General features: G+C 40.5%; 2 protein-coding genes across 6 annotated transcripts in view; both read left to right on the forward strand.

Annotated features, from left to right (window-relative positions):
• Positions 1-295: 295 nt before the first annotated feature.
• Positions 296-26252, forward strand: GGPS1 (geranylgeranyl diphosphate synthase 1). Of its 5 annotated transcripts, none has more exons than XM_074896775.1 (4): positions 296-422; positions 5076-5168; positions 14258-14328; positions 17883-26252. In XM_074896775.1, exons 2-4 carry the CDS (start codon positions 5102-5104, stop codon positions 18642-18644), a joined length of 900 nt encoding a protein of 299 aa, XP_074752876.1. In that variant the 5' UTR covers positions 296-422; positions 5076-5101; the 3' UTR covers positions 18645-26252. The 5 variants fall into 5 exon arrangements, with proteins under 5 accessions (XP_074752876.1, XP_074752877.1, XP_074752880.1 ...); XM_074896776.1 differs by having other exon boundaries at positions 375-479; XM_074896778.1 differs by lacking the exon at positions 296-422 and adding an exon at positions 1217-1276.
• The window catches only part of TBCE (tubulin folding cofactor E), a 51265-nt gene continuing 24872 nt past the window's right edge, over positions 325-26717 (forward strand). The window contains exon 1 of the mRNA XM_074896764.1: positions 325-422. The gene's annotated coding sequence lies outside the window, so the exon portion shown is untranslated. The remainder of the gene's footprint in view (positions 423-26717) is intronic.

A 26717-nucleotide genomic window follows, 5' to 3' on the forward strand; every position in this document is an offset into this window, starting at 1 on the left:
GGCCCGCAGAGCCCGCCCCTCCCGCACCCCCATTGGCCGCCGCATCGGAAATACTGACATCATTTTTCTCCACTTCTATGGAAACTGAGACTCGGCGCCGCGGGGGCTCGCGGGTGGCGTTGTTCCCGCCCGCCGCCCGTCCCGGCTCGCGAGGCGGCGCGGCGCGGCTCGCGGACTACGCCTCCCAGGGCGCACCGCGCGCGGCCGCCGCGAGGGGCCGGGGCCCTCGCCGAATGCTAATGAGCCGGGGGGGCAAGGCCGGCGCCTGCGCGGTGCGGCGCTGGTGGCGCATTTTCCCCCAAGAGGGGAAGGTGGCGCCCGGCGGAGCGGAAGGGGGCGGCGCTCCGAGCGCTGCCGCCGCCACTCCTGCGAACGGAGGCTGCTCGGGGAAGCGGGGCGCGGCTCCGGCTGGCGGCGGCGAGGTGAGCGGCGGCCGCCCGGGCTGCGGTCGGGTGCCCGTTAGCTGGCCTTTGCTGGGGGTAGGCGCTGTCGTCGTCTGGCGCCGGGTCCGGGCGGGGGAAGCGGGAGGGGGGGGGGCGCCCTCCTCCGCGGAGCCGGTCGGGCGCCCTCCTCCGCGGAGCCGGTCCTTCCCCGGCGCGCAGGGTCGGGCGGCGAGGGCCAGCCCGGCTGCGGGGGGAGCGGGTCCCGCGGCCGCTCCGCCCAGGAGGGGCTGGCGGGCTGCCCGGAAGGGGGCCGGGAAGGGGCGCGGGAGAAGGGGGGCTGGAGCCGGCGTCCGCCGCCGTCAGTGCTGGGCGGCGCCGGCAGGCAGCGGCGCCGTCGCCGCCGGGGCGGGCTGACTGAGCGCCGGGAGGCTGGAGCTGCGCCGGACTGGCGGCGGGCGGCGCGTCCCTCCCCGGCGATCGAGCCCGGCTGCCGGCAGCGCAGATCAGAAAATGGGGGTGGACGGCGCGTAGGGGGAGCGAGGGGCCCTCGGCTCTCGGTCTCGCTTTATCTAAAATGGCGCTGGCGAGGCTGGGCTGCTCGCCTCGGAGCTGTGGAAGCAGCTAGGGAGGCTCTGCCACCTCCGTCGCGTTTACATCTCTTAAGTTGAGCTCTGGAAAATTAATTAGCTTTCCTTTGGTTTGACACTGGTGTCTTGGGCGGGGGTTAGCTACCAACAAGTTGGGTACAGAATGGCAATTTTAATCTGAGAAGCGATTCAGGAGTAGTCATGGTTTCTACCTGCTCGTTTTCTGTCTTCAGGTCAGCCTGCAGCTTAAAATCCCTCCCTGCCTGTGACCCGTCACAGCATAGCGCAAGGAGTTTGACAGCCCAGGTGGTGTTGTCTGGCTTCTGTAGCGTTCGTGCTCCGTTGTATCTGGAAATCCTATTAAAATCGAAGCACAATTCCATCAATACTGTGTTATTGCTGTTCTGGCGTTAGTGTTGAAATTGGAGCTGTGGAAAGCTGCTTGTTTACTTAGCTGCATCTGCGGGGAAAGTGCGTGACTATCCTTACACTTGTGGGAAGTTGCCTACCCTTAAGCTGAATACAAGGTTTTGTTCGATATCAGCCTACGAAGGATTGTAAAGAGGACTTGGTTAATTAGAATGAGAATGTGGACTAAGGTGACAAGCATCCTGCCCAAATCACATTTGGATTGAGGGCCTTGATAGCCTTTTTGAAACAATACACATTCAGAGCAGTTTCTGTGTATTCCTTCTGAAACTCACTTTCTCACTCTTACATCCCCCTATCTGGGGCTTTCTTTTTCACTGGTTACAATGAAACCACTGTCTCCACGGTCTAAATCCTGTGATGGAGCCGATTTAGGAACTTTCTGGATGGTTTCTGTGCACTTATGGCTCTCTGCTCCTATGGTGGATCTCCTTTATTTTCTGTGAAACTGTACAGTGGTTGGAGCCACTGTGAGAACATTGCTTTTTAAAATACCATCTGTATATTTAACCCGGACAATTTCAGTGATCGTATTCCCCTAATTTGGAGGAGGGAGAGAATATTATGCAGAATGGGTTGGAAGGGATGGGGTGAGAAGCCGTTTTACAAAGTTCCAAAGTGAAGATTTTTCTTGATGTGTAACCTAGAATTAATATTATTTGCATCCTCTCTAGAAAGCTCCTAGGCCAGATCACAGCTTCAAGTATATTTTTAGAGTAGTTCTGGTTTATGGAAGCCTGTGTCACCATCTTAATCTAGTGTCTTGTGTATTTTCAAAGAGATCGAGAGGTTTGTTGCAGTCTGAAACAATTCTGGGGGCTCTCTGTGATGGCATGGCCTGTGCCCATAACAGCTGTTCTGTGTGCTTATGTGGGGATACCGAGAAATAACTGGAAAAATAACTTAGTCATGCATAAATTGAAATGTGTGCACTGGTTTGAAAGGCAAAATGGCCTTAACTGCTTTAATCCTTGTATGTGTAATCAATTCTTGCACTTTCACTAACAAAAGGCTTTGCATTCCCTTTCATTTACTGCTTAACTCCTGGCAGTTCTACTTTTTATTAGGAGGTGCTGACTGAGATCTTCCCTCTAAATGTCTTTGCTGAGAAGACTTTCTGCAACAGTGTAACTTCCATAGTCAATTGGTCAGTCATCTAGGCAGGAAACCCTTAATATCAAGCATTTCCCAAGCGTGTCGAAGAGGAGTAATACTACAAGTCTCATGTCGTATTCTTGGTTACAGGCCTTTATAAGCAACATCATTTACATACTGCTTTAAGTGTCCCTTTCTTTGTGTAAGTTTGGGGGAGCTTCTGCTCACTGTTCTGGTTTTGGTGGGTGTATTAAATACGTAGCTGTCTGATGAACAATCAGACTGTTTCTCTTTTCCTTAGTGGAGGAGGTTACCTATCACTTCATTTAAAGGTAGCATAGCAGTCTAGAAAAGTTGAACTCTGTAGTGATTTAAGCTAAGTTACCATTCACTCTTTGTCTTACTTTTTTGCTTCCCTTTTATTAAAAAAAAATAAAATCTTGGGACTTCTAGGGGAAGTGCACACCTAATTTTCTGGTGATAAGCAAAGCAGCATTTCAGGTAGGCTCCTATTAGTTTTTTGCCAAAAGATGCAAATATTTAGTTTGATGCTGTGTAATACTAGTGAATTTCAAGTTAGTTGGGGATTCTGATATTGACTTAGTGTCCTACAGACAGGCAAGAAACATCCTAATTACCTGAGGGGAGAGGAAGAACTTTAATATTAAACTTTTAAGCAGTAACTTTTTAAAGAGAAGCAATTCCAACCCTAACATCTCTTCCCAGCTATGTTGGATAGCTAGGCATTTTCAATTCTAAACCATCTGTGTGGCTTTTTGACAAATAATAGTCACAGGAGAGCTGCTAAGTTGATAGTATGTCCTTATATCCATCTCTACCAGCTTCTTTCTGCTTAAAACATCTGGAGGTGGACTGTGATAATCTTTTTGATTTCACTTCCTCAGCAAAGTCCTTTGAGACTTACGCTTGATATGTAAAGGTACAGTTTGACAGCTGACTCTCAGTGGCAGTACCGGCTTAAAAGCAGTTCCTATCCCTTCAGTTCTACCCAGAAGCTGAAAACAAAACAGGGAGTCAAGGGTGTCAAATCTGATTTAGATTACTGTGTGGCCTGTCAGCTAGTTCTGCTGGCACACCATGGGATAGGATGGAAAGGCTGTATTCCTTATTGTGGCATTGCTGCTAAGAAACTATGCAAAGGTTTCCCAAAAGGGAAAGTCTTATGAGCGTTCTGTTGGCAACTGAGTTTGCTTAAATAGCCTTCCCTGCCCCTGAAGTGCTGATCCATTTGGTTAACATACGCAGTGAAATGAATAAAGGAATTAATCCACACCTAAGATTGGAAACTAGTTATTAATGCAGATTGGTTTCCAAGTCTGGACTGCTACAAATACTTAAGGGTGTGGTGAAAATGGGAGTAGACAGGAACTGTCTGAGCTGTACTGAAAGGGGAAGGGTCACGATGAATGATGACAAATACCAGTGTGTCCAGGTAGCTCAAGTGGAAGCAGTAATCTTAACGCTGTTCTTTTGCATTTTTGATGGGAAAGTATTTCTGGATTATTTTGGGCAAGTGTGGAACACGGTTTATTCCACTCACGTTAAACACTCCTCTTAGTGTACCTACATTAAAAACGATTCAATCCATACTTATATAAATTATCCATAAAAATAATTATTTTAAAGTCATATTTATAACTATTCAGTTTCTCCGGGGGCAAAAAGTACATCCTTTCCAGCTAAGTACACAGCTAAGTAGCTGAGAAATGATGCTGAAGTAGCATGAGACTTTATGCTACTGCTGCAGTTCCTGTCTTAAAATGACATTAGAAGAATTGTTTTGAGCTGCTGCATCTGCAGTGCAGTAAGGAGGGCTAGAGGTGAAAGGACAGAAAATCTATTCTAGAAAACAGTCTGAAAAAAAATCCAGATATAGATGACCAAAGGTATGTGAACTGAAACATAATCAATAGAAAATTTTTGAGCTATGTAGGGAATGGATGCTAAAAGATCATAAGAGTCTGATGTATATAGGAAAGTGTAAAGGTGACTGTATGCTTAGACAGAGGTAAGAAAATGGTATATTCCTGTTCTGCCTTTTAAAACAGGACTGAGGAATTCTATCAGAAGGCTGAAGCTAGTGTTCAACTTGTTTAGGTTGCTTTGGTGTGAGGAGTATTTTCTGCTCTTAGGCATCTCCACTTTTGTATGGGGAAAGCATCTAGGGAGGTCTAATCACATTAATCATATGAGGTTTTGTATGTGCTGAGTGTCTTCCCTAAAGACTTAGTGAAGCTTTATTGTTGGGAATGCTAATGTTTTAGATACTTTATCATGTAAGTAATACATATAAAAGAGCAAACAAAGTCCAGGACTTGGTTTAAACATTATTTATGAATAATGAAAAAAACCCTGTATTTAATACACATACTTGTTTCTTTTCTAAATGACATCCGGAAAACTTTTTTATGTATGAAGGTAGTATTGACTAAAGGTGGCATGTTCAGAATTGGAATATTTGCACCTAATCTTGAAGTCAGCTGGCTTTATTAATTGTATGCATCTGTTTTACTTCCCTTATTTTTGATCTAAATAGTGTTAATAACACTTTCTTTAACAGTGAACTACCTCTCACAAAATAAAGAAATGGATGAGATGGATGAAACATCTAAAAGAATCCTAGAGCCATACCAGTATTTACTTCAACTACCAGGCAAGTTTCTTTGTACTGTGTTGATTTTTAAATATAAAAATTGTTTTTATAGCAACTTTTGTCTCAGGAAGTATAAGCCAATAAGTTTATCCATTCTTGATTTGTGGATTTAAGAGTAACTGGAAGTAACACTTCTCAAAATTTGTTCTTTTCTTTGTCTTGTAGAACCACCCTTTTTAGTGAGATTGGTACAAGAGCTCTTGAGTCTGTTGCAGTATAAGTAGTAGTTCAGTTACTCTGCTCTCCATTCAGAGTAGCTGACTTGCTACTTTTTAAAACTGGTAAGGGCAAGTACTGAAGACTTGATCCCATTCTTAAAGAACAAAACGTTGTCAGCCCTGTGTTTATCTGCTGACTATACTGGACTCAATGGAGTTGTGTGGGTTGTTTGGGGTTTTTTTTAATAGTCTTGTTCTTTTGTAACTTCTTCTCCCTGGTATTTGTAGAGCCAGGTGTTCTTACAGCCAATTTTGGCTGTCCCTGGATTGCTTCACTTTCCAGAGGATCAACCAGTCCTTGTGTGGTATCAGGTCACTAGCATCACATTCAAATGTAGTTTTCATTCTTGAACAGTACCTATTTTAGTAGAATTTGGGAGGCAATTTGATAGAGAACTGCTGTATGGATATGCCTCTGGGAAGCTTCTTTGACTAAACAGACAGATTTTTTGCTCTGGCTTTTACTTTACACCTAAAGCATAAGGAAGACCATACAAGCTATCAAAGTGACTAATTTTGTAAAAATGGTGGTGGAACAACTTTGTCATTTGAACTATTGTGTGGTTGCATTCTGTCCAGCTTATACTGCATATTGGTGGAGTTAAGGAAGGTACAAAATGTGGTAAATATTAAGGAAAATAATTCTGACCTAAATTATATGACTGGGGTAGAAGACCTTCTGTCTAGACAACTACCATAATGAATTACAGGCATAGTACAAAGTAAGTGGCTTTTGCACATCTACAACAAGACCTGTATATCAGCAGGGTGGATCTTGTAAGTCCTAATTCATTCTACCTGTGTATAATAAATTTCATTATTAATCTCTACAAATAGCCAGGATTGTCTTGTCTACACTAGTGATTTCATTTGACTTGGCAGTTAGCACTACTTGAGTTGAAAAATAAGAAAAGGAAAGAATTTGGCAGTACCATGCCTTTTTAATGCCAGAAAACTAATTTCCCATTTCTTTACAGTATATTCCATTTGGCTATGTTGAACTGGGTGATGGTTTTGCTAGGGAGCTACCTTGAGAATGAGTCTACGATATTCCGAAGAGCCTTCTAAGAGCTGGTCCTGAAGAAATTTACTTTCTTCCAACATCATCTTTAAGTGTACTTTTTGTTTGGTTAGATTATCTCATATAATCACAGTATATTGTAACACCTCTGCACCTTTAGTTGCTTTAGCTATTTTTTAAGCTATTGTAGGTACTAGCAAAAGAAGCTCAGCTTCCTGGTAGGAAATATACAACAGGCAAAAAATGCCCAAAAGCTTCCATGGTCAAAAGTGCTTGACTGATCTCTTCAGTTAGCTTTTGCTTTAAATGATGCATCTAGGATATACGCTTAACCTTCCCACCTTGACTCCTGTGGCTAAATTCCTATACTTTGAGTGAATTCAACCTTGATCACTCTATGGTGATGTTTTACTTACTGACAGTGCAAGCATTTTACATCCTCTCCTGCTAAACTATCATAAATCTGATTGTCCACTTCAACATGTTGATCTCTTGTTTATTTAATTTATCTTTTGGGGAAGGTGAGAGATAAGATACTCTTCTTTCTATGCAGAAGTGATGATGTGATTCAAAAGGGAAGACTTCTCTTAAACCAGGCAGGTAAAAGTGGTGTGTACCTGTGGAAAGCTTGTACCTAGTAACTGGTTAAGCAGTGAAGGTTCGCAATTGTATAGCCAGATGTTTACTGTTTCTGAAACACTGGCTTTGCCCAAAGTCAGCTATGCCAAGTACAGATCAGTAGGAGGCAGTTACTTGTGTGAACCTTGGAATCAGTATGAGTGCCAACTCTGGATGAGAGGAAAAAACTGGGCATATGTTAGCTGTTCATAATTAGGGTGGAGCCCAAATGAGATGCCTGAGCTTAAAGAGGCAGTTTCATTCCATCTTCCTTGTGCTTCTGGCATATTCTCCTGCTTCTTAACTGGTGCCAGTTCTCAGCTTGCTAGCCAAATGATTAAGTAGTATCAATCGCCCAACCTGCTGAAAACTTGTCTAGTTAATTTTCTCTTGTCTTGTTAGTGATCTGGGACAAGGAGCTGTTTGTGCTGGATCAGCCTGAGCTCTGAGAGGCTCTTGCAGAAAGCTTGTCTGAGTATCAAATACATACACTTGTGGCCCTACAATAGTCCACTTGCTTATCTTTTAAGACTAGTTAAAAAACAAACTGTCCAGATGGTTTAGTAACCTATGAGAACGTGAAAGAACTTAGATACATATCAGACTTTGTTTACATAAAAAGGGATTGTGTAACAGTATTAAGGTTGTTTGGGAAAAAGAAAGTGCCTGGTAATGTCTGTGGTGTAAGAACACAAATTTTTATAACTGCTAAGGATTAATTCCTCAACACTGAAGCTGATTACTCTGCTTCCCATTAATGAAATGGGACTTTTAATAGTAACAGTTTGGGGGTGATACTGAAGCTAAGCTTGTCTGTTTCTTTGACTTCAACAGCACTAGGATAGAAGCTACTAGGTTTAAGGTTTTTTTACTATGTGACTATTTTAACTGCTAGTATGGTGATTAATGTTTATTCCTTCAGTAACAATTTAGTGCTTGAGAGAACATACCTTCTGAAACTAACTTTTCTTGTAAAATCTTACTGTAGTAGAACAGTGCAATATTAGTTTATAGTGGTGTTCTGCTTAATCTAGTATTCTGTCCTTCAGTTTTGTAAATAAAGTGCAATAAATAGGACTAATGTTCACGAATTCCAATATGGTTTGTCTCAAAAATGGCCTGATTCACACATGATGAATCTTTTATCTCCAAATGGCTGGGTTAACAGCAGTAGCTGTTTTGCAGCACTAAGGAGTATGGGGAGATTCAGTTGCAGTAAAACTGACATAGAAAACAGCTTGCTATTGAAAGGGGTAGATTCTGATCCCATTGATGACTGTGCATCTTCCCTTTCATGTCCCTCTAGTCTTGGCTGCAGCCTTTCCTGGGCTTGTTCAACAAGCTAAACAATCAAGAGTGGCTTTTGTTTTTCAGCTTTTTTTTACTGGGTTGTTGCATTTGACCAGCTTGGTGAAGGAGGTAAGTAAGCATTGCAGGGCATGATCCCTACCACTGGCACAACTACACCTGGTGCATCAGAGGCCTCAACTTGGGTCAAGTTCCTGAGAGAGGCTGCAGCTCTCCAGGTTCTGAGCTGCAGGGATGCCTGGGGGCATCCACTGGACCAGAAGAAAGTGATGTCCCTGCCCCTAAAAGGTGTGCTGTGGTGGAAAATGTGTGTCACCATGCAAAGGAGCAGCAGAAGCGGGTCATCTGCGCTGTCTTGCTTTTTGTAATTTCTCATGCTGTGCAAGAGCCTGAAACCTCCAGGTATATTGAAGGAGCGGCAGGAACAGTCTGTGTATATCAGGATGGGAAATACATACTCCCACAGTGGTGAAGGCTGGGAGCTGATGGCTTCTAGCACCAGGAGAAAGGGTCCTGTTCCTTGAGCAGATGTATAATTGTCAGATAAATTTAGTGCACTGGAAGAAGACACGTGGCTGGAAGCTCTGTATACAACAAAGCATTAGTGGCAGCAGCAAGTTATAGTAGTGAGCTCTCTGAGCTTCTGTCCTAGGGAAGTTAGCTGCTTGTGGGTAACTGATCAGGGATGTTACAGAGGGACTGCCAAGGTGTTTCACCCTCTGACTACTTAACCCTGCAGCTCTTCCTCTTGAGCACATTAGGATATAGCAAGGGGATGCCTGGAGCTTATCAAGCATGGCTTTTGGAATGGGGGCCAAGGGCACAGGAAGCCAGGTGACTTTTCTCCATGATCCTCAACCCCCTTCCCCTCACCATCAAGAGGAACAGACAGATCCTGCCTGTCCACAGCTAGTGAGTCGCACAGCTGATATTGATAGAGATTTGGGTTTTATGACCATGGAACTCCCTTTGTAGATCAAGGACTACCAGGAGAAGATAGCATCCACCTACCCAAGTCAGAGCAAAAGTGTCTCTACCAACAGGCTGAGCAACTTGATGACAAGGGACTTAAAGTAGAAATTACAATAGAGGGGAATGCCTACACACAGTCAAGTAAGGAAATGGTAAACTTACAGACAATGGGTGTAGGCTGATGTGGACAAGAGACACCTGAAGGCAGCCCATCCCAGGTGGATGCACTCAAACAAGGAAGTGTGAACAGAACAACATGATGGGGGAAGCTCCCACTTTTTCTGGTGATCTGCAGGATTGGGTGCCTCTCTGAAGTGCCTCTACACAAATGCATACAGCATGGAGAATAAGCAGGATGAGTTAGATGGCTGCAGGCAGTTGCAGGGCTGCAGTTTTATTGGGGTATCTGATGTGGGATAGCTCACATAGCTAGAGTCCTCCGAGGTATTGGTATGGACTGCTTAGGAAGGAAGTCTGGAATAGCAAGGAATGGGAGTTGCCTTTTATGTGAAAGACCAGCTGAACTGCATGGAGTTCTGCCTTAGGTCAGATAAGCCTGTTGAGAGTTTATGGGTTAAGATTAGAGGGCAGATCAATAGGGGTGACACTATAGTGAGTCTTTGCTACAGACCACTTGAGCAGGAAGAAGTAGATGAGGCCTTTAGACAACTGGAAGATGCTTCATATTTACAGGCCCTGGTCCTCATGAGACCTCAGCTACCTTAGTATCTGGTAAAAGAATCAACAGAGCAGGGAGCAGGCAACCCAGGAGGTTTCTGGAATGCACTAGTGATCACTTGCTAACACAAGTGATAAAGGAGCTAATGAAGGAAGACTTTATGCTGGACCTCACACTTAGAAACAACAAAGAATTGGTTAGGACATGATGACCAGGGCAACCTTGACTGCAGGGACCATGAGATGATAGCATTCAGGATCCTGAGGAGAAGGAACAAGACAAAAATCAGGATCACAACCCTGGAGAGGTTAACCCCATTTTGAATGGGTTTGAAAGAGTTAAGCTAAACAAATCTACATTGACCTTGATCTGTCATAAGTGGCTGCCCAGGTTTAAAAGTGTATATGGCTGCTCTCTTTGCTTCTCTTCCTGCAGTTCACTTATGCTGGCTATAGTGTTCTTGTAGCTGTGTAGGGAGGTCTGCTTGGGGAATTTATCTGTTTAACCCTAATCCATCAGAAAACAGAGCTAAACATGAAAGTGTACAATATAGCTGAGGTAATACAGTAGCTTGCTTCCTCCAGAAGGGGAATGCCCCCTTCCCCTGGCTCTCAGCATCTGCTGCTTACCCTGTACTAACTCTGGCAGATCTACTTCACAAGCTGACTCAGTATAAAGCTGGCAGAAAGCTAACCTAGCAAAAAGCAGACAGTTTTCTGCTGGGGTAATGAGGTGAATTAGCTTAGTGAGACTCTAATGAGGGCTAGGTTAATAGTCCCTCTGCTCTTTACCATGCTGTTCTAGCCCTTTTATGTACCCTCACTGTAAGTGGGGTGCTGCCCTGAGGGCATAATTTATGGTCACTTTAATGCAGCAGGAGTGAAGAAATACTAATCAGGACCCTGTCCAGAGCTGAAGGTCTGTGGGTTTTAGGTCTGTACCCTGTCACAAGAACAATTGCGTATATAGAAAGTAAGTCAGGCTGATTTTTCTTTTTTTGAGAAGCATCTTATCTGTCTGAAGGGGTGGGAGGGATTGTCCTCAGTACAGCATCTTTAACTTGATCTTTGTTTCAAGGATAAGGGTTTTACATTCTTATCTGTAGAAGGAATTTTGTCAGTGTTAGTCTGTTAGCTTCTGAATATTTTTTTTCCTCACCTTTTACCTCTGGCATTACTAAGGAGAAAATCTTCCCATAGTTGCTGTTTGATTTGGGTCATATTGAGGTTTTAAGTAGATTAAACCAAATGCATTTAGCATAACTTTGAGAAAAGCTTGGTGCAGTAATGTCTATTATAGCTCTATACAGTAGGAAGAGCTTCTAATTTTGGAAGTCAGACCTCTATATTCTTCAGTTTTACAATAGTCTGCTTAGAATAATTAACAGAGCAGTGACACATGACAGTGAAGAAACTGTATAATTCTGCCAGAGTTAAGTTTTACTCATTTTACTTTTGTCCTAGTGTCCCTGGATTGTTGTCCCCTCTAGTTTGGGGAGAAGAGAGGTGTATTAAGGAGTGGAGGCTTCTGCATCTAGGTTTTTGAGACCAGTATTAGAGGGGTTTGGTCTTCTGCCATCATAGCATGGCTGTAGGCATAAAACATGCATACAGAAAATTACTGTAATATCAAGTAAATTGGGTAGAATTGACTTCAGAACAAGATAAAATAACATTTATGTAGAAATAATGTCCTTTAAAGGGGCTCACGCAAGCAAATCTGCACCTATAAAAGGAAAGATGAATGCTTTGCTATGCAGGTAGTGGTTTTTCCTTGAATAGTCAGTGTCTAGACAGCCTTGTTAGTCAAGGTAGACAAGTCTAACAATTCAAATGCTGCCTGTACTAAGGAACTGAAGTGGCTAAATCCATTGTGCATGTTAATAATCCATTTAGAGTGTGTGCTAGTAGTTATGTTCCCCCTGACGAAATAACACTTGTTGCTGAACATCCAGCATTCTGTAAGCATATTTTCTAGGAAACACATTCAGAAAAACAGAATTAGCGGCTTAATGTTAAAAAAAAGTAGGTGTTGTCTGTATCAATGTAATTTAGAAGTGAATAAAGAGCTGAAGATAAGGTACACTTCCTTAATGTGATACTATCTGACTAGTTTTCTTTATGGATGTACTGAAATACTTGTTAATACTTAACTGGCAAGCCATGTAGTTTGGCAGATGTTTGTAACAGTTATTATCAATTTTTGAGCAAAATTTCTCCTCAGTTATGCCATTATTTTAAAATAAAATATTGAACCTCTGATGCAGGTTATTTTGACCCTCCCCTTACACAGTACTTATGGTCACAGTTGTGCAGTGAGTCAGATCAGGGAACCAATCTGGCTAAAATCTGGTCTAACCACATCGAGGAAAGGTGGGAAGTCTCAGTGTTTGAAGTGTTACAATCTACAGATGTTGTCAGAAGCTGGTCTAACTTGAATTAATGGTAGTCCTTAGTTAATGTAAGAGGTTTTTAAACTCTTGGGTAGTACTCTAAATCTTGAATTTAAATTTGAATTCTGGTTACCTGTGTTAAAATAGTCAATTTCTAAGTCAGCAAATTATTAATTTTAAATAAACAGGTTTTGAAAAAATAATTTAGAACCAGTTATGTACTTTCCTGATAGAAAGAAAGCCTGCTGTGAGGATCTTAAAATATCTGTTCTGATATTTGACACAAAACAATCCCTCCCTTCTGCAGAAATCTGTTAGTGTTTAAAACTGAGCCCAGAAAGCAGAAATGGAGAACACAAGCCCAGGTAAGAGTGCCCTTTCGTACAGGACAGAGCCAGAGGACAAAGCTGTTAGAGGAAAGAAGACACACCTTTTCGTTAGTCTCTTCTGATGAAAACTAAAATATGGCAGTGATAGGAAACAGTGGAAATCTTTGAGAACTGAGGCAAAAATTGAAGCCCTCTGAGCCAGGAAGGAAGGTTATTGCCCTTGCTACAGAGCCCAAACCACAATGCTATTGCTAACTTGGTGGTGACTTAATTAGAAAAGGCAAAATCCTTAGTCTGGTTTCTCCAGGGTATAAAACTGCTAAATCTACCCATTTTTATTACTCTGTTCTGTATGTGCTGGTCACACAGTGATAAGAGAAGCCTTAGGGAAAGAATCAAATGTAGAGATGTCCTCAGTGCTATGGGCAAGATGCATCATCAATGTGAGGACTAATATTGCAGAATCATTAGGTCAAGTCTACATTAGTGTTCAGTCTACATCTTTGGGTATGGAACCCACTGTCTAAGTCACACTGCTTTGAAGTTTATGTAAAACTCTTTCCAGAAGCCTTGTTGATGTGAGCTACGTATGCAGAGCTGTTTGTCTAAACCTGTCTTGCAGTTATTCAGAGATCTTGTAAGTAGCTGAACTTCTCAAAGTTAAAAGCAGCAATGTCTCAGTGTCTGTAGGGGTCGACTTTATTTCATATTGATCATCAGTAGACACTGAATTTGTACATGACTTCTGGCAATTTATTAAAGAAAGCTGGCATCAATAATTTATAGGCATATAGGTTAACTTCCATTACACTTTACAAGGCAGATTTAATCTTATCTGGTTTAATAGTAATGCTTATTTTAACACTGAACTTGGATTTTTGATCTTTCATTCCTATGAAACAGGGTGACTGCTTGGTTCCACCAAACTAGAATTAGCCAAAGCAGAACAAATCCTGTTATTTGTAGGTAGGCTTTTCGGGTATAAATGTCTGAATTCTTGGAAAGTTCTATTCTGTTTGGAATGTTCTGTTCAGATTTGTTAAGAGTTATTTATTAAGTATATCAAATGTCACTTTCCTGTTTTACAAATTATGAATAGCAAGTGAAGAGTACTACAGGAGAAAGACCTAAAAATGGATGGAAATAGATACTCAACAAATATCTGTATCTCCAACTAATAATGAATCATAATTGAAACTTCTTAATCTGTATATATACAAAATCAACATGCCTGGCAAACTAGGGCTTACTTTCAGATGTAGTAAGCTGATCTGTACAGGTTACCAACATTCTCAAGACCACTACCACTTACTAATTAAACTGCCACAACTAAATACAGTAACTGGTAAATGTGCTTTGCTTATTACTGTGAAATGTTTAAAATGGAAGTTGCTGATAACTGATGTTTATACAATGAGGAAATAAGCTACACACTATTATGTATTTTCTGCTTTCAAGTTATCACACTGATCAGTTTACTGCTCTCAAGTCAGCTATTGTTGTTAAGACAAACTGCTGGCCCTAATAATGAACTATAATATTTTTATTGTAGGTAAGCAAGTGAGAACCAAACTGTCACAGGCCTTTAATCACTGGCTGAATGTTCCACAAGATAAAATACAGGTACTGGCTAACTATTTTTAAAGGGCTGTTATCTTTCTTCCAAGACTACTGATAACAGATAATTCTCTAACATAGCATAAATGATCAGGAATCTTAAATGCACTAATTTCTGAATATATTAAAGCAAAATTTCAGGAAAACAACTTTAGGGCAAAGCTTTGACTGTGATGTAACACTAAAGAAATTACTTGTCTTATGTAGAACAGTTAGTTCTTTCCAAGTGTGCTCAACCTTCTAAGTTATAGATAAGCAGCTACCATTGTTACCCACTTAACATCACTCAGTTATTAACAGAGTTTTAAATTACTTACGAAAGAAGCTCGACAGTTACCTTGTAAACTACACAAATATAGTGGTTGAAAATAAAAATCTTATGGCTGTGATACAAGAATAACAGACAGCAGTTAAATCAACTTCACAGAGCACTTCATATTCTGGACCTAAAACTGTGGGTTTATCATACAGTCTAGAGTCCTCACTCCCTAATGAAAAGAATAAAACTGGGAATTCTCCTTCCCTTTTGCTTTTCTGTTGGACAGATCTGTGCAAGATTTGTAGCTGTGTATTTAAACTGTGTCTTGTCAAATGAAACATTATCTTCCTGTATAGACCAACAGTTTTGCTAAACTGGATATGGGGAGTGCAAAAGATTCCCTGTGCCCAAGACAATGTAAGGAATTAAAATAACCACTTATGTTTTTTGACTCCTACTCAGCTGGTCCCTAGTTAATTTCATAAATTGTTGACAGAAGTATCTTGCATTTGTGGAGTCGTCTTTAGGTGGCTTAAGAGAGGAGGCTACTTCCTAGTCCTCAAGTAACAAAATGGTTTAAGTCATTTACACAATGAAGGAAGAAGCTGCATTCATCTAGTAACTCTTATTTTTTCAACCTGTCTCTATCTTTAGCCAGATTTATTCTGGCTTCCAGCTAGACACATCTTACCCTTTGTGCTCAGCTACATACTCAAGTAAAATGTATTATATAGCAACCTGTGTATTGTATGCATGGATTTAGTCTTAATATAGATCAGAACTCAAACTGGAAGAAGCTTCTAGAAATTATCTAGGACAACCCCCTGCTTAAAGCAGAATTTCTTCATAGCTACTTTAGGCTTCTGGGGGCCTTGCTAAGTTTTGAAAATCTGAGGATGTGGATTCTTCAGCCTCTCAGGGCCTGTCTTTCTGTGCTGAACCCCTTCCATGATAACAGACTTTTCCATTCTGTCCGTTCTGTAGCATTTCTTATGCTGCAGTCTGACTGTTGCCTCTCGCTATTTTGCTGAGCACCTGTGACAGTATGGGTCCATCTTTTCTCATGTACTATACTAAATTAAAGATGCAGTGCCTCTGAACAGAAGTTACCAGTTCTACCTGTCAACTTTAAACTGATAATCATGTAAGCATTATTGAAAACTTAGACCACTTGTTTTGGTTATCTTTATGAAGAAAAACAATGCTTTAATGTTTCCTTTACCACTTAAGCTGTTGTGATAAAACTTAATATTTTTATTCTTCAGGTCATTTGAGAACAAAAGACCCTGTCATCTTTTAACCTGCATCCTGACACAATTATTAATGATTTTGTGCATACTTGTACTAATTATAATAACTTAAGCTTGTTGAAGTCTGGAGGACCACCTCTAGTCATCTTTGACATCTCTTGTAATCTGCTTAAGACATCCCAGGTGTCCAGCAGCCTGATTCCCTTCCTGCTATTTGTATTTCTTATAGTAAAAATCTGAATTCTGGCACTGGTTATGGGACTTTTTTTTGCCTTAGATCTTCATGTAGCCTGTTTAGATGATACAGTTGAGGCTACTTGGTAGTTGATTTCACTATTGGCTGCCACCATTTCACTTTTTTCTCAGCCAAATTATCTCTTCCCCACCCCCCAACTTACTGCATCTCTAGTACCCATCTGATGCTGCACTGAGACACTCAGCTTGTTGAATTAGAGAACACTGGGTTTAGCAGATGAGCTTTCTTCTGAGAAGGCACTGAAATGGCCTAGTACAGGACAGAGCAAATTGTTAAGGTATTGCAGGTAAGGAGGTAGAAATCTGTGTTGAAGTGATAGTGCAGCAGCTACTGATTAGATAGGCTGAGGTTGTAAGAAAGTGTAAGATTCTGTACTGGTTCTTCAGCTTTTGTTATGAAAATCAGTCTCTTCATTTCCTCAGGCTACTTCCTGTTTTATAAATAAGCTTTTTCTGCTGTCTGAACTTTTTTGCTCTTTACTTTCAATTCTGTCCTCTGATAAAATCAGTGGGCGACAACATATCTTTACAGGTCAAAGTAGGGCTCACTTCTAACTGGTAGATGAGTCATTAGTGCTATTTAAGTAGGTTGTTCTTGCAGTCATATCTTAGACAAACAATTAGATTGCTGGGTTTTGGGTTTTAATCTTTGGGACAGTAGTCACTGAACACTAGGGTGGCTTGCTGCTCCAGAAAATGCTTGCTGTGAAGTCCTTTTTACTACTTGCTATGGCACCCACCAAATAGGAATACTAGGAATACCCAATACTAGGTACTTGTCACTATTTAATGGTGGCCTTAGTATTTTTTTAGAAGCAGTTGTTTTAATTAATGTTGACTGAGTGTGATGTTTGTAGCCACCAAGTGTAACTGGTTCATTAGCTTTCAAATCATGTCTTAATCAGGGGTGTTTTGCAGTGAGTTCATGAGGTGTGCAGTTTTACGTGCTTAAATTTATTTCCGTTTAAGCAAGTACTGAATATACCTGTTCCTTCCATGGCAGTTGTGTAATAAAAACAGTATATAGTGTTAAAACTCATCATTTCTTGTTGAATTGTCCTGCTTTGGAATCGTTAGGGTTAATTTTTAGTCAAATGCAGTCAGCTACAAGCTTGATGTTCTTAAGTTTGTGTACTTCAGGTGGTGTATGATATTGGTCTACCTAGTAACAAGTAGTAAGTGCGTAGGAACTTCCCAAAAGAAGTTGTAGCTGTTACCTTTTTGCCAAGAATTTTTCCAAATGACGTTTCAGAAAGAATGGTCTGTCCCTTAAGAGCTCAGTACTGAAAATAACTACACAAAGCGTGGGGAAAGAAAGATGAACTCTCCCTGCTTATCAAAACAAGGTTTCTAAGATAAATGTGTTAATGGATGATACCTGACACTCTCAAGAACTGACTTAGGAAGATCTCAGGTTAGTGAGTCTAAACTTGTCCCAACACTGTGTTACTTTTCTCTTCCCCTATTCATGTTTCTAGTAACAGTTACTGCATGACTCCTAGACAGTGGCATATTTTAGAACTGTAGCAACAATGGAGCATGCAAGGTGAAATACTTCAGTAAGTTCACTTTGAAGCTGAAAACATTACACAAGAGAGACCACATGATCCAGGACTTAGAGCAAACTGGCTGATGAAGAGAATCACAAATCTGTATTGACAGTAAAAGCAAGTGGTCTAAAGGGGAACCTCAATGATAGATAATTCTTTAAAACCTTATTAATTTTAAATAAAGTTTTGCAAAACCAGAGGTTAAATTATGGTGGGAGACTTAATAACTTTCTTTTCTTGTAATAGGTTATAATTGAAGTGACAGAGATGTTGCACAATGCAAGCCTACTTGTGGATGATATTGAAGATAACTCAAAGCTACGACGGGGCTTTCCAGTGGCACACAGTATCTATGGAATTCCATCTGTAATCAACTGTGCTAATTATGTGTATTTCCTTGGCTTAGAGAAGGTTTTGACCCTTGATCATCCAGATGCTGTTAAAGTTTTTACCCGTCAACTTCTGGAACTCCATAAAGGTCAAGGCTTGGATATTTATTGGAGGGATACTTACACCTGTCCTACAGAAGCTGAATATAAAGCTATGGTTCTGCAAAAGACAGGTGGTCTTTTTGGATTAGCTGTAGGCCTCATGCAGCTGTTCTCAAATTACAAAAAAGACTTAAAGCCACTTCTTAACACACTTGGCCTCTTCTTCCAAATAAGAGATGACTATGCCAACTTGCACTCCAAAGAATATAGTGAAAACAAGAGTTTTTGTGAAGACTTAACTGAGGGCAAGTTCTCATTCCCAACCATTCATGCAATTTGGTCAAGACCCGAAAGTACTCAGGTGCAAAACATTTTACGTCAAAGGACAGAGAACATAGATATAAAAAAATACTGTGTACATTACCTTGAAAATGTGGGTTCCTTTGAGTACACTCGAAATACATTGAAAGAGCTTGAATGTGAAGCCTATAAACAAATTGAATCACTTGGGGGAAACCCTGAGCTTGTAGCACTAGTTGAACACCTGAGCAAAATGTTCAAAGAAACTGAAAATTAAAAATTTAACTCCTGGGGTGGATTAAAACTCTTTTTAAAATGGGGGAATAACCACACTATCTGAGAGATGTGATAATCAGTCTTGCTTAAAACTTTCTCTTGTAGCCACGTTACAGAAATTATTATTTTAAAACAATTTTTCATTGAGTATTGAAATATATACCCTATTATCTATACAGTCTTAACTGTAACTGCTTACAGATGGCTTTGTTAAAGCAGATGTACTAGAACTGAAACAAGTTTTGACTCTAAATGTGATCTTCTTTGCACAATCATCAGCATTATTTCAGGCTTAAGACTCTCATCTTTAACCATGCTACTGTAGGTTTCTGGCCAAAATTCTGTGTTAAATTAGGTTGACATGAGTATTTTGCATTTTCAAACAATGCTCTAGTAAACCAAAATGTACAATGTTAAATAACAAAAGATACTTGCTGCCACAATGCATGTAGAACTGCTGTGTGGTATTTTGAAGTTAGACTTGGGAATATCAGATGGATCAGCTTACTAAGTTCAAAGTTAATATCCTATCCAGCTTCGGGGGATATTTGTGGCATGTGAATTAAGGAAGATAGTATTTTATAAGCAAGTAAGACTAATGTTTAGTCTGAAATAGTAACTTTATAAAGATTTCTAAGTACCTTAGAGAAAAGATTTCATTGCATCAGCAAAGCATAAATTTGCTGCTGATGCCAGCTCTGCAGTGAATAATTTTGATCTCCTGGTTTTAGATTTTTAAACTGAAATATTTTGTAGCCAGGGAATTAAAGCTATGCATTAGAGCTCATACATGTAACTGTAAATAGCAACATAGTAAGCTGCTGCTAGAAACGGATTTGGATTCACACCAGGTAACTTTAGGGCACCATAACTGATGCAGGTCTCTAAGCTCTGCTTATAATTGAGAGGGGCTTTTCCAGGAGCTGATCCATAATTCATACTTTATTCCTGTTCTGAATTGTTATCTGGAGGCATGTTACAGGTCTCTCCAAAGAGACAAGTTCTGTAATTTTTTGCTAAAACAGAGTACAGCATCTTGTTCTACAAGCTATAATACCATTTCAGTTTTGTTAATTGCTTAAATAATGCTTTAAAACTTATGTATATAGACATACAGAAATAGAACTAGAACTCAGAGGGATATTGAGAGGAGGAGAGCTGATAAGTGACAAAACTCTCTGCTCATCTGTATATAAATGGATATATATATAAAGGTGAACAAAGTGTAAGCAGAGGTGTTTGTTTCTTCTTGGCTGGGCTGGCTTTAATCAGGTTCAGTTCTCTTAGTCTTCACAGGCATATAAAGCTTTGCTTTGGTGTAGGGAGGTAATGGTTTGGATCAAAGGTAGGACTGGTGCTACCAGCAGTGGTGCTAGCTCAAGCATACTCTCAAAAGAAATGGCCAGAAGTACTTGGCTTCTGACAGCTAAAGGATAGTTTTATGCAGGTGTTCGTTTACTGTACCTGGAAAGCAGGGAGAGTCATGGTCTCAGCCGCAGAAAACCAACTGAAGAAGGTTGCTGTAATGTCTTCCCTGGGCAGCATTAAGATTCTTCTGAAAGTGGTCAAGCATGAAACAATTCCAAATGACTGCTTTCAGTCAGAGACATTATGCAGTTATGGATGATAGACTATCCCTTTTATCTACATGCTGAGGAGACATCCTTGTCTGCTCTGTGATTAGGCACAGAATAATAGCACTTTCACTGAATGGACCTGGTTGCCAGGGCTGAATAGCTTAGAGTTGGTGAAAGGTGTCTTTCCTTTAATGTTGAGAGTAAAATGTAATACCTTGTTCATAACTTCCAGTGCTTAGTAGTAAGCCTGTTAAATCTTTAATATTTTATGAGAAAATACTATCTGCAGTGAAGTACAATGTTTATTTTGTGCCATGTCTCGGGAGTTTCTAAACACTGTTGCAGCTGATACTGAATGAGGGAGAGCACTGGAAAAACTCTTGTTGTCAGGAAAATCTCCTAGTTTTACTGTAAAAGATACCTTGTGCCTATCAGGATATTGTAACTGACACATACAATATGCAAAGTGCACTTAGTACCATTTCATGTCTGCTTAGTTGCTGGATGTAAACAGTTTTGTGTAATCAAACATTTTTAATGAGCTACCTTTTCTTATTTTTGTATAAAATCTCTACCATCTGAGACTTCTATGTTGTCACTTCTTTGGTTCATTCTGGCAACTCACACCAGTATTGTTCTAATACCATATCACAATGTGCCTGCATTAAACTTAGGAGTAAGTACATTGGAAGTTTTCCAGCTGTAGGCCCTTTAAACCGCAAATGGGTAAGAAGGGAAAAGTGCCCCTGGAAAAGAAAGCTGAACCAACAAGAAACCATGCAGCTCTGTCTTACTCTTCTGCCTTCAAGGCTTTTGATATCAGTGTTCAAATCATACCCTGATGGTATATCTCAAAAGGCCCAGAAGCAGAGTATCATTGCTCTTCACTTTGGTTAGGATGAACTGAGGCCTCTGAGGGTTTTTCTTGATGTATTCAGGAGTTGGAAGAGGCTGGGATCTTTCCCCTTCATCTGTTAAGCAGGTAGAACATCTTTAAGTATTAAGTATCATCAGTGATGATACTTCATAGTCAAGGTAGATTTTGTATTTGGTGCCATAAGATGAGGCTGTGCATCCTCATCAGTATTCTCCAATACTGGCTGTGGTACAAGCTCTTGGTGTTAAGAAATGCTTTAAGAAACTGATTTTCCTAACAGCATGAGAGTTCTCATGGCTGCAGAAATTAGTTTAGTTGTGTAAGTGCTGCTCTCTGTTGCTATGCCTCCCACAATACAGGGAGTAGGGGTTTTTTGTGATCTTCACAAGAGCTGCATTGCTGTGGAATGGAAATCTGAGTTGCAAGTGGAAATGTCTATGGGTAAACAAAGGGGATGCTGTTTTCAATGTCAGTCTCTGAGCCAGAACTGTTCCCCTCATCTTCCTACCATTTCCAACAAGTTCTACTTTGATCAGGTTACTACTGCATTTCCTGGGGCTTTAGCTCTTGCACTGTGTCTAAAGAGAAATGCAAATATTCATCAGTCTCCAGCATTTTCCCCTACCTCAGTCTGTTTTCAGATTCTGTGCTTGCTTGGATGTAAGTGAATGCTGTTACCTGTCCTTGAGTGGCCAGCCCTTGGATAGGACATCTGTCTCTGCTTCTTCAAAGGCTGATGTTATCCCCATCAATTATACTGAAGATTGCATCATTTCAGTACCTTCGTGAGAAGGTAGCTTGTCTTCCTTTGAACTCAGTCTCTTCAAGTACCCACTAAGAGCAACTTTGTATGTATCAGCCAGTTGTTGATACAAACAGCCTGAAAATGTTAATGGCAGTAGGAAAGTAGCTGTTGATAATTCTTTATGCTTTTAAATTTATGGCTGATTTTTCTAATTATTAAATATCTAAATGCCTCCATGTGGAGGCAGGGAGGAAATATAGGAAATAGGGAAATTTCCTGTATTAATGGCTCCTTTCCCCAGTTATTGTTAAAATGCTAACATGATATAAAACATGGCATCTGGGGGGTTTTTTGCACCTTCCTATGTAAAACTGGTTTGAACCCCTGAATTGGGCCAGGCTTTTATTTGTATGCAAGAGCTATATAGGCATCTGTTGCTCTTCTCTGTTCTGTCTTAATCTTATTTTATGTTTCAGGTTTGATATTTACTATATTCTTTGTATTATTTGCTCAGCACTTTCATTGTAATTTCTTTTCTCAGATATATTTCTATTCTGCTACTAATACCATAGCACACACAATACCATCAAACTCAGTTTTGATCCTGGACAAATAAAATAGCCTGAGTCTGCTTTTGAGACATTAAGTCTTGCCTCATCCTCTGAGTTCACAAAAGTAATCCAAGATTTTCTGCAGTCTTGAAATGCCTGGAACCTTTTTCCCAAGTGAAAGACTGTAATGTATTTTATACTGCCATAAGTTATTTCTGTCCCATATAGCTTGAGCTCCTTTCCCTCTCCTACCCATTTCCTTTCAATACCTGTTATGCTTTGGTGATAACTCTTGTTAGGCCTTTTTGTGAAAGAACTCACTACCCCTGGGGAAGAGAAGTTAATTTTTGTCTGGGTCAGCAAGAGCCTGATCAATGTCAGAGCTGGCAGGTGGACAGAGGCAAGAACAGACCCAGGGAAAGGATTTGAGAGAATAAGAAAATACATTTTAGGTTCTCATGTAATTTCACCTTGTCTTACAGCATCTCCTTCACTTTCCTAACAAAGGCTAAAGAGTGTGGTTATTTTCCCCGAGCTTCCCTTTGTGCTTCCCAAACAGAATGTAAGAGATACTTAAAATTTATTTATTCTGATGGTTATATAAATAACTTGCATATATCATCTCAAAATTTTGATTAAAGGTACAGCTAAAACAGAGTACATTGTTTCATTACTGTATTTTTTTTCCTCTAACAATCTTTCTATTCTTGAGGCCAGTAAACCATAATCTATGTGCCTGCTTGATTTGATTGTTACCTCACATTGACATCCTTCTCAGATAACTTTTGGGAAGCTCATAGCTGAGCACCTGTGTTCACCTCTTCTGCAGCATTTTCTTTGTAATTACTTTAAAAAGCACCTTTGTGAGGTGTGGCTGGGAATAACTCTTAATTCATTAATTCAGTGTCAAGCGTATTATCTGCAAAATTTATACTAAAGATGCAGGGTAAACATAAATCCTGATAGTGTTCCTCACCTGTGTGCCCTATGGAATAAGTAAGTTCTCACTTAACTCATTGAAAAAGGTATTTACTGAGCATCTCAGTTTACTACAGCACAGAGAACTGAGGGATACCCCAAGAAGGCCTGTCATGACACTTCATGGAGACCACTGCAAAACATGGCATGAATTTGTGTGGAAGACTAACTCTGATGTGAAGGGAAATCACAGATAACTTTCTGCTTTTGAACTCCATGAAAATACTCTCTGCTCTGTTGGTATATGAATTATAGGCTGTCAGTAAGCAGTTGTCTTTTCTGGATCACAGTAAATTATTTTCACTCTTCATGATGTTTGAGTTGCTATTTCTGGACCATATGGTATAAGTTACTTATTCTTTCAGTAATTATTGAAGTCTGTAAAAAGGGCAAATGACAAACACATACATTTTTGGTTATGCTGTTTTGAAATACACAAACTGGCCTGTTCTCTTGCTGTAATCTAGTATATGTTTTTCCGCAGTGAATTTGTTAGCTGAGCAAGGCATAATAACTTTTCACCACCCCAAGTTGTTAAAATCAGACTGACACCAAGGTCATGTGAACAAATTAAAAGAAAAAACGAAAAAAAGTATTTCCAAGGAAAAAACACAAAGTTCTCTAAAAATAGAATTTCAGATAATTGTAGTGTTAATACATGAAGCATAGAACTAACTGCTATAGTTTTTCTGTGGCTTTAACTGAAGAACCTATTGCCACTTAGGCTCTCTTTTTTGGGGGCATGGGATGGGGTGTACAGGTCAAAGTAAAAATTGTATGGAGGAATTGTCATTGCTATTCCCAGAAACGTATAAACTGTGCTATAAACATAACCTCTTATTTTACACCAACAGAAATGAATGTTCAATGAATTCTGAAGTTAAATCTTTTTTCACTTACGTGCTTATAAAATGAGGAAGCTGCAATTCTGGGTCATGAGGTGAAAATGTTAAATTGGTCTTGTTTTATTGGCTTTGAGGCTCTCCTGTTTCCTGTCAAGCACATTGGATGAATTGTAGCTATTGATTACAGTACTAAAACAGAAGAAACAAGAAATGCAACAAAATAGAATATATGAAGTTATGCTATTCTCATGATCATTTTAGAAATAATAAATACAACAACAGGCATGTAAATTCTGAGAATAGCTGAATTACCTATCAAACATGCTGCTGGGGTGTAGTGAAGAGTATGCTGTTTTCAACACCTTTCCTAACATACAGCCAGACAAAGTGGAGCATGCTCTCAGGTTTGTACTTGGGAACAGTGAATGAGTTGCAAAAGGAGAGCAAGAGGGCTTACTGCCATTGTTTCTCCTGCCATACCACCATCTGTGTGGCTTCGGTATCGTTTAAATCCAGAACAGATCATTCAAATGATGCCCTCAGCAGGAGATAAAGGGGCTCAGAAACCCAGATGAGACAGCAACACCACCAAAAGCATGGAAGAATAATTAGGGTATTTTTTTTTTCCCCCCAAGATACTAGTTGAGCTAAGAGAACATACTACCTTCGGCAAAGGAGGGCTCTAAGGTAAAGACTTCACTCTATCTTCACTCAAATGCTCCTCTGGGGAGCAGTTGCTTAATACCAGACAGTAAAGCATGCCCTCAAAGCCTGTTGCTTGAATATACAAGCCATGTGTCTGTCAAAGAATTTGCTTATTATCTAGGTGCCTGGATTTGCCTATTATCAGGCCTAGCATAAAGGACACAGCCAGCATAAAGATGAACCTATAACCAAATTTTATTTGATACAAAAAAGTCAGTACATGGGTGAGCACTGGGGGTACAAACAAGTCAGATTATACATAATAGACATCAATCCCACTGACCCCAACAATGACACCGCACGACCAACAATGGGTGGAATAAATGGTGAAATGCAGTCTCTCATAGAAGGGACGGGAGACAACCAAGTCAACAAGCCAAATACATAAGACCAAGGAAGCCACATACTGAATCTCTACACAGCTCACGTTTACAAAAGCCAGACCTGACTGGAGCCCAGTTCCACGGAGGCGGGAGGTCCTTCCCCAACAGGGAACTCTGCAAAGTGCATCCACCTCACAGACAGACACTGCCCCTGCCTGCAAGTGGTCCCAGCTTTTACCCCTCAGTGGGACACCTGACCCTTGGTTACTTAATGCAGACACCCGGGGCTCATTTACCCAGTGGCTCTCCCTGCCAGGCCGCTGCACCCTGGAGGGAAGCCTAAAGGCAAACTCACCCCCCTTTGTGAAGGGCTGTGGGAATCACCCATATGTCAACCTTAATTTGGGGCTTGGGGTTGAAACCCCAGAATTTCACCAGGTTATTTTGATTGGAATATATTAGTGTTACCAAATATCTGTACTTGGTTTCTGTAATCAGTATTACAGCAGCACAGCAAAGAGTACTAATATGCTGCCTGCCAAAAATGTGTATGGAATTATTCAGTGTAACAGCAGCAGAGACACAGCACTGAAATAGCTTCTTGATTACTTATTATCATGCTTGGTTCAGTCTGTGGTCCTAAAATTCAAATAATATTGTTTGAATTAAGTTACAAGACTGAAATATGAAGCACATCAGAGATGAACAAATGTGGAAAAAGTCAACTAGGATACTTTGATTTTATAACCATACAACTGTGAACGCTATTGGATCTTGTCATATCTGTCTCTATGGAACTGAAGAGCCCTCACTAAATTTCTGTTCCCCAGCAACTGCTACTTGAAGAGTGCAGTCAAGTCTTTCAGTTTTTGCTTGTAATCTACACACGTTGGACACCTTGATTCTTTTTTTATAAGCTGTTTTCTGTAATTGTTATAGCTCTTCCAGTTCAGTGATATTTTTCTCAAATAGTGTATGTTGAAATAAATGCAGCAATGCTAAATACAACTTATCTGTTGTGTATGCTTGCTTATGAAAACGCCAGCAGCACACTCGCTCCTCTGGCCAGGTGCTGCTCACCAAGGTGCCCATAAGTTCTCCTTCGTCGCTGTCTCCCTGAGGAGTGCCCCAGCCTTTAAATGTGGCCTGCCTGCCTTTGTTCAACACACAACTTGCATTGAGGCAGAAGAACGTCTATTGCTTGCTTCTAAACGTGCTAAGTAGGATTTCCGTGACATTAGATTAAGAAACGCTTGGTTTAATCCCAGACGAACCCAGCCAGAGTAGCCTAGCAAGATCAAGCCCTGTGAACCCGTGTTTGCTTTTAATTATTGATCAGCCACGCGCTTAGTTATTATAGAATCTTGCTCGCTATCAGACTGGCAGTTTGTATGGCTGGCTGCTTTACCACGTGCTGCTTTAAAACATGAACACGGCAGCAGTTTCCTGGGGGAACCTCCCTGCCTCCTTACA

Source organism: Athene noctua, chromosome 1 (genome assembly GCF_965140245.1).
Source record: "Athene noctua chromosome 1, bAthNoc1.hap1.1, whole genome shotgun sequence".
NCBI lineage: Eukaryota > Metazoa > Chordata > Aves > Strigiformes > Strigidae > Athene > Athene noctua.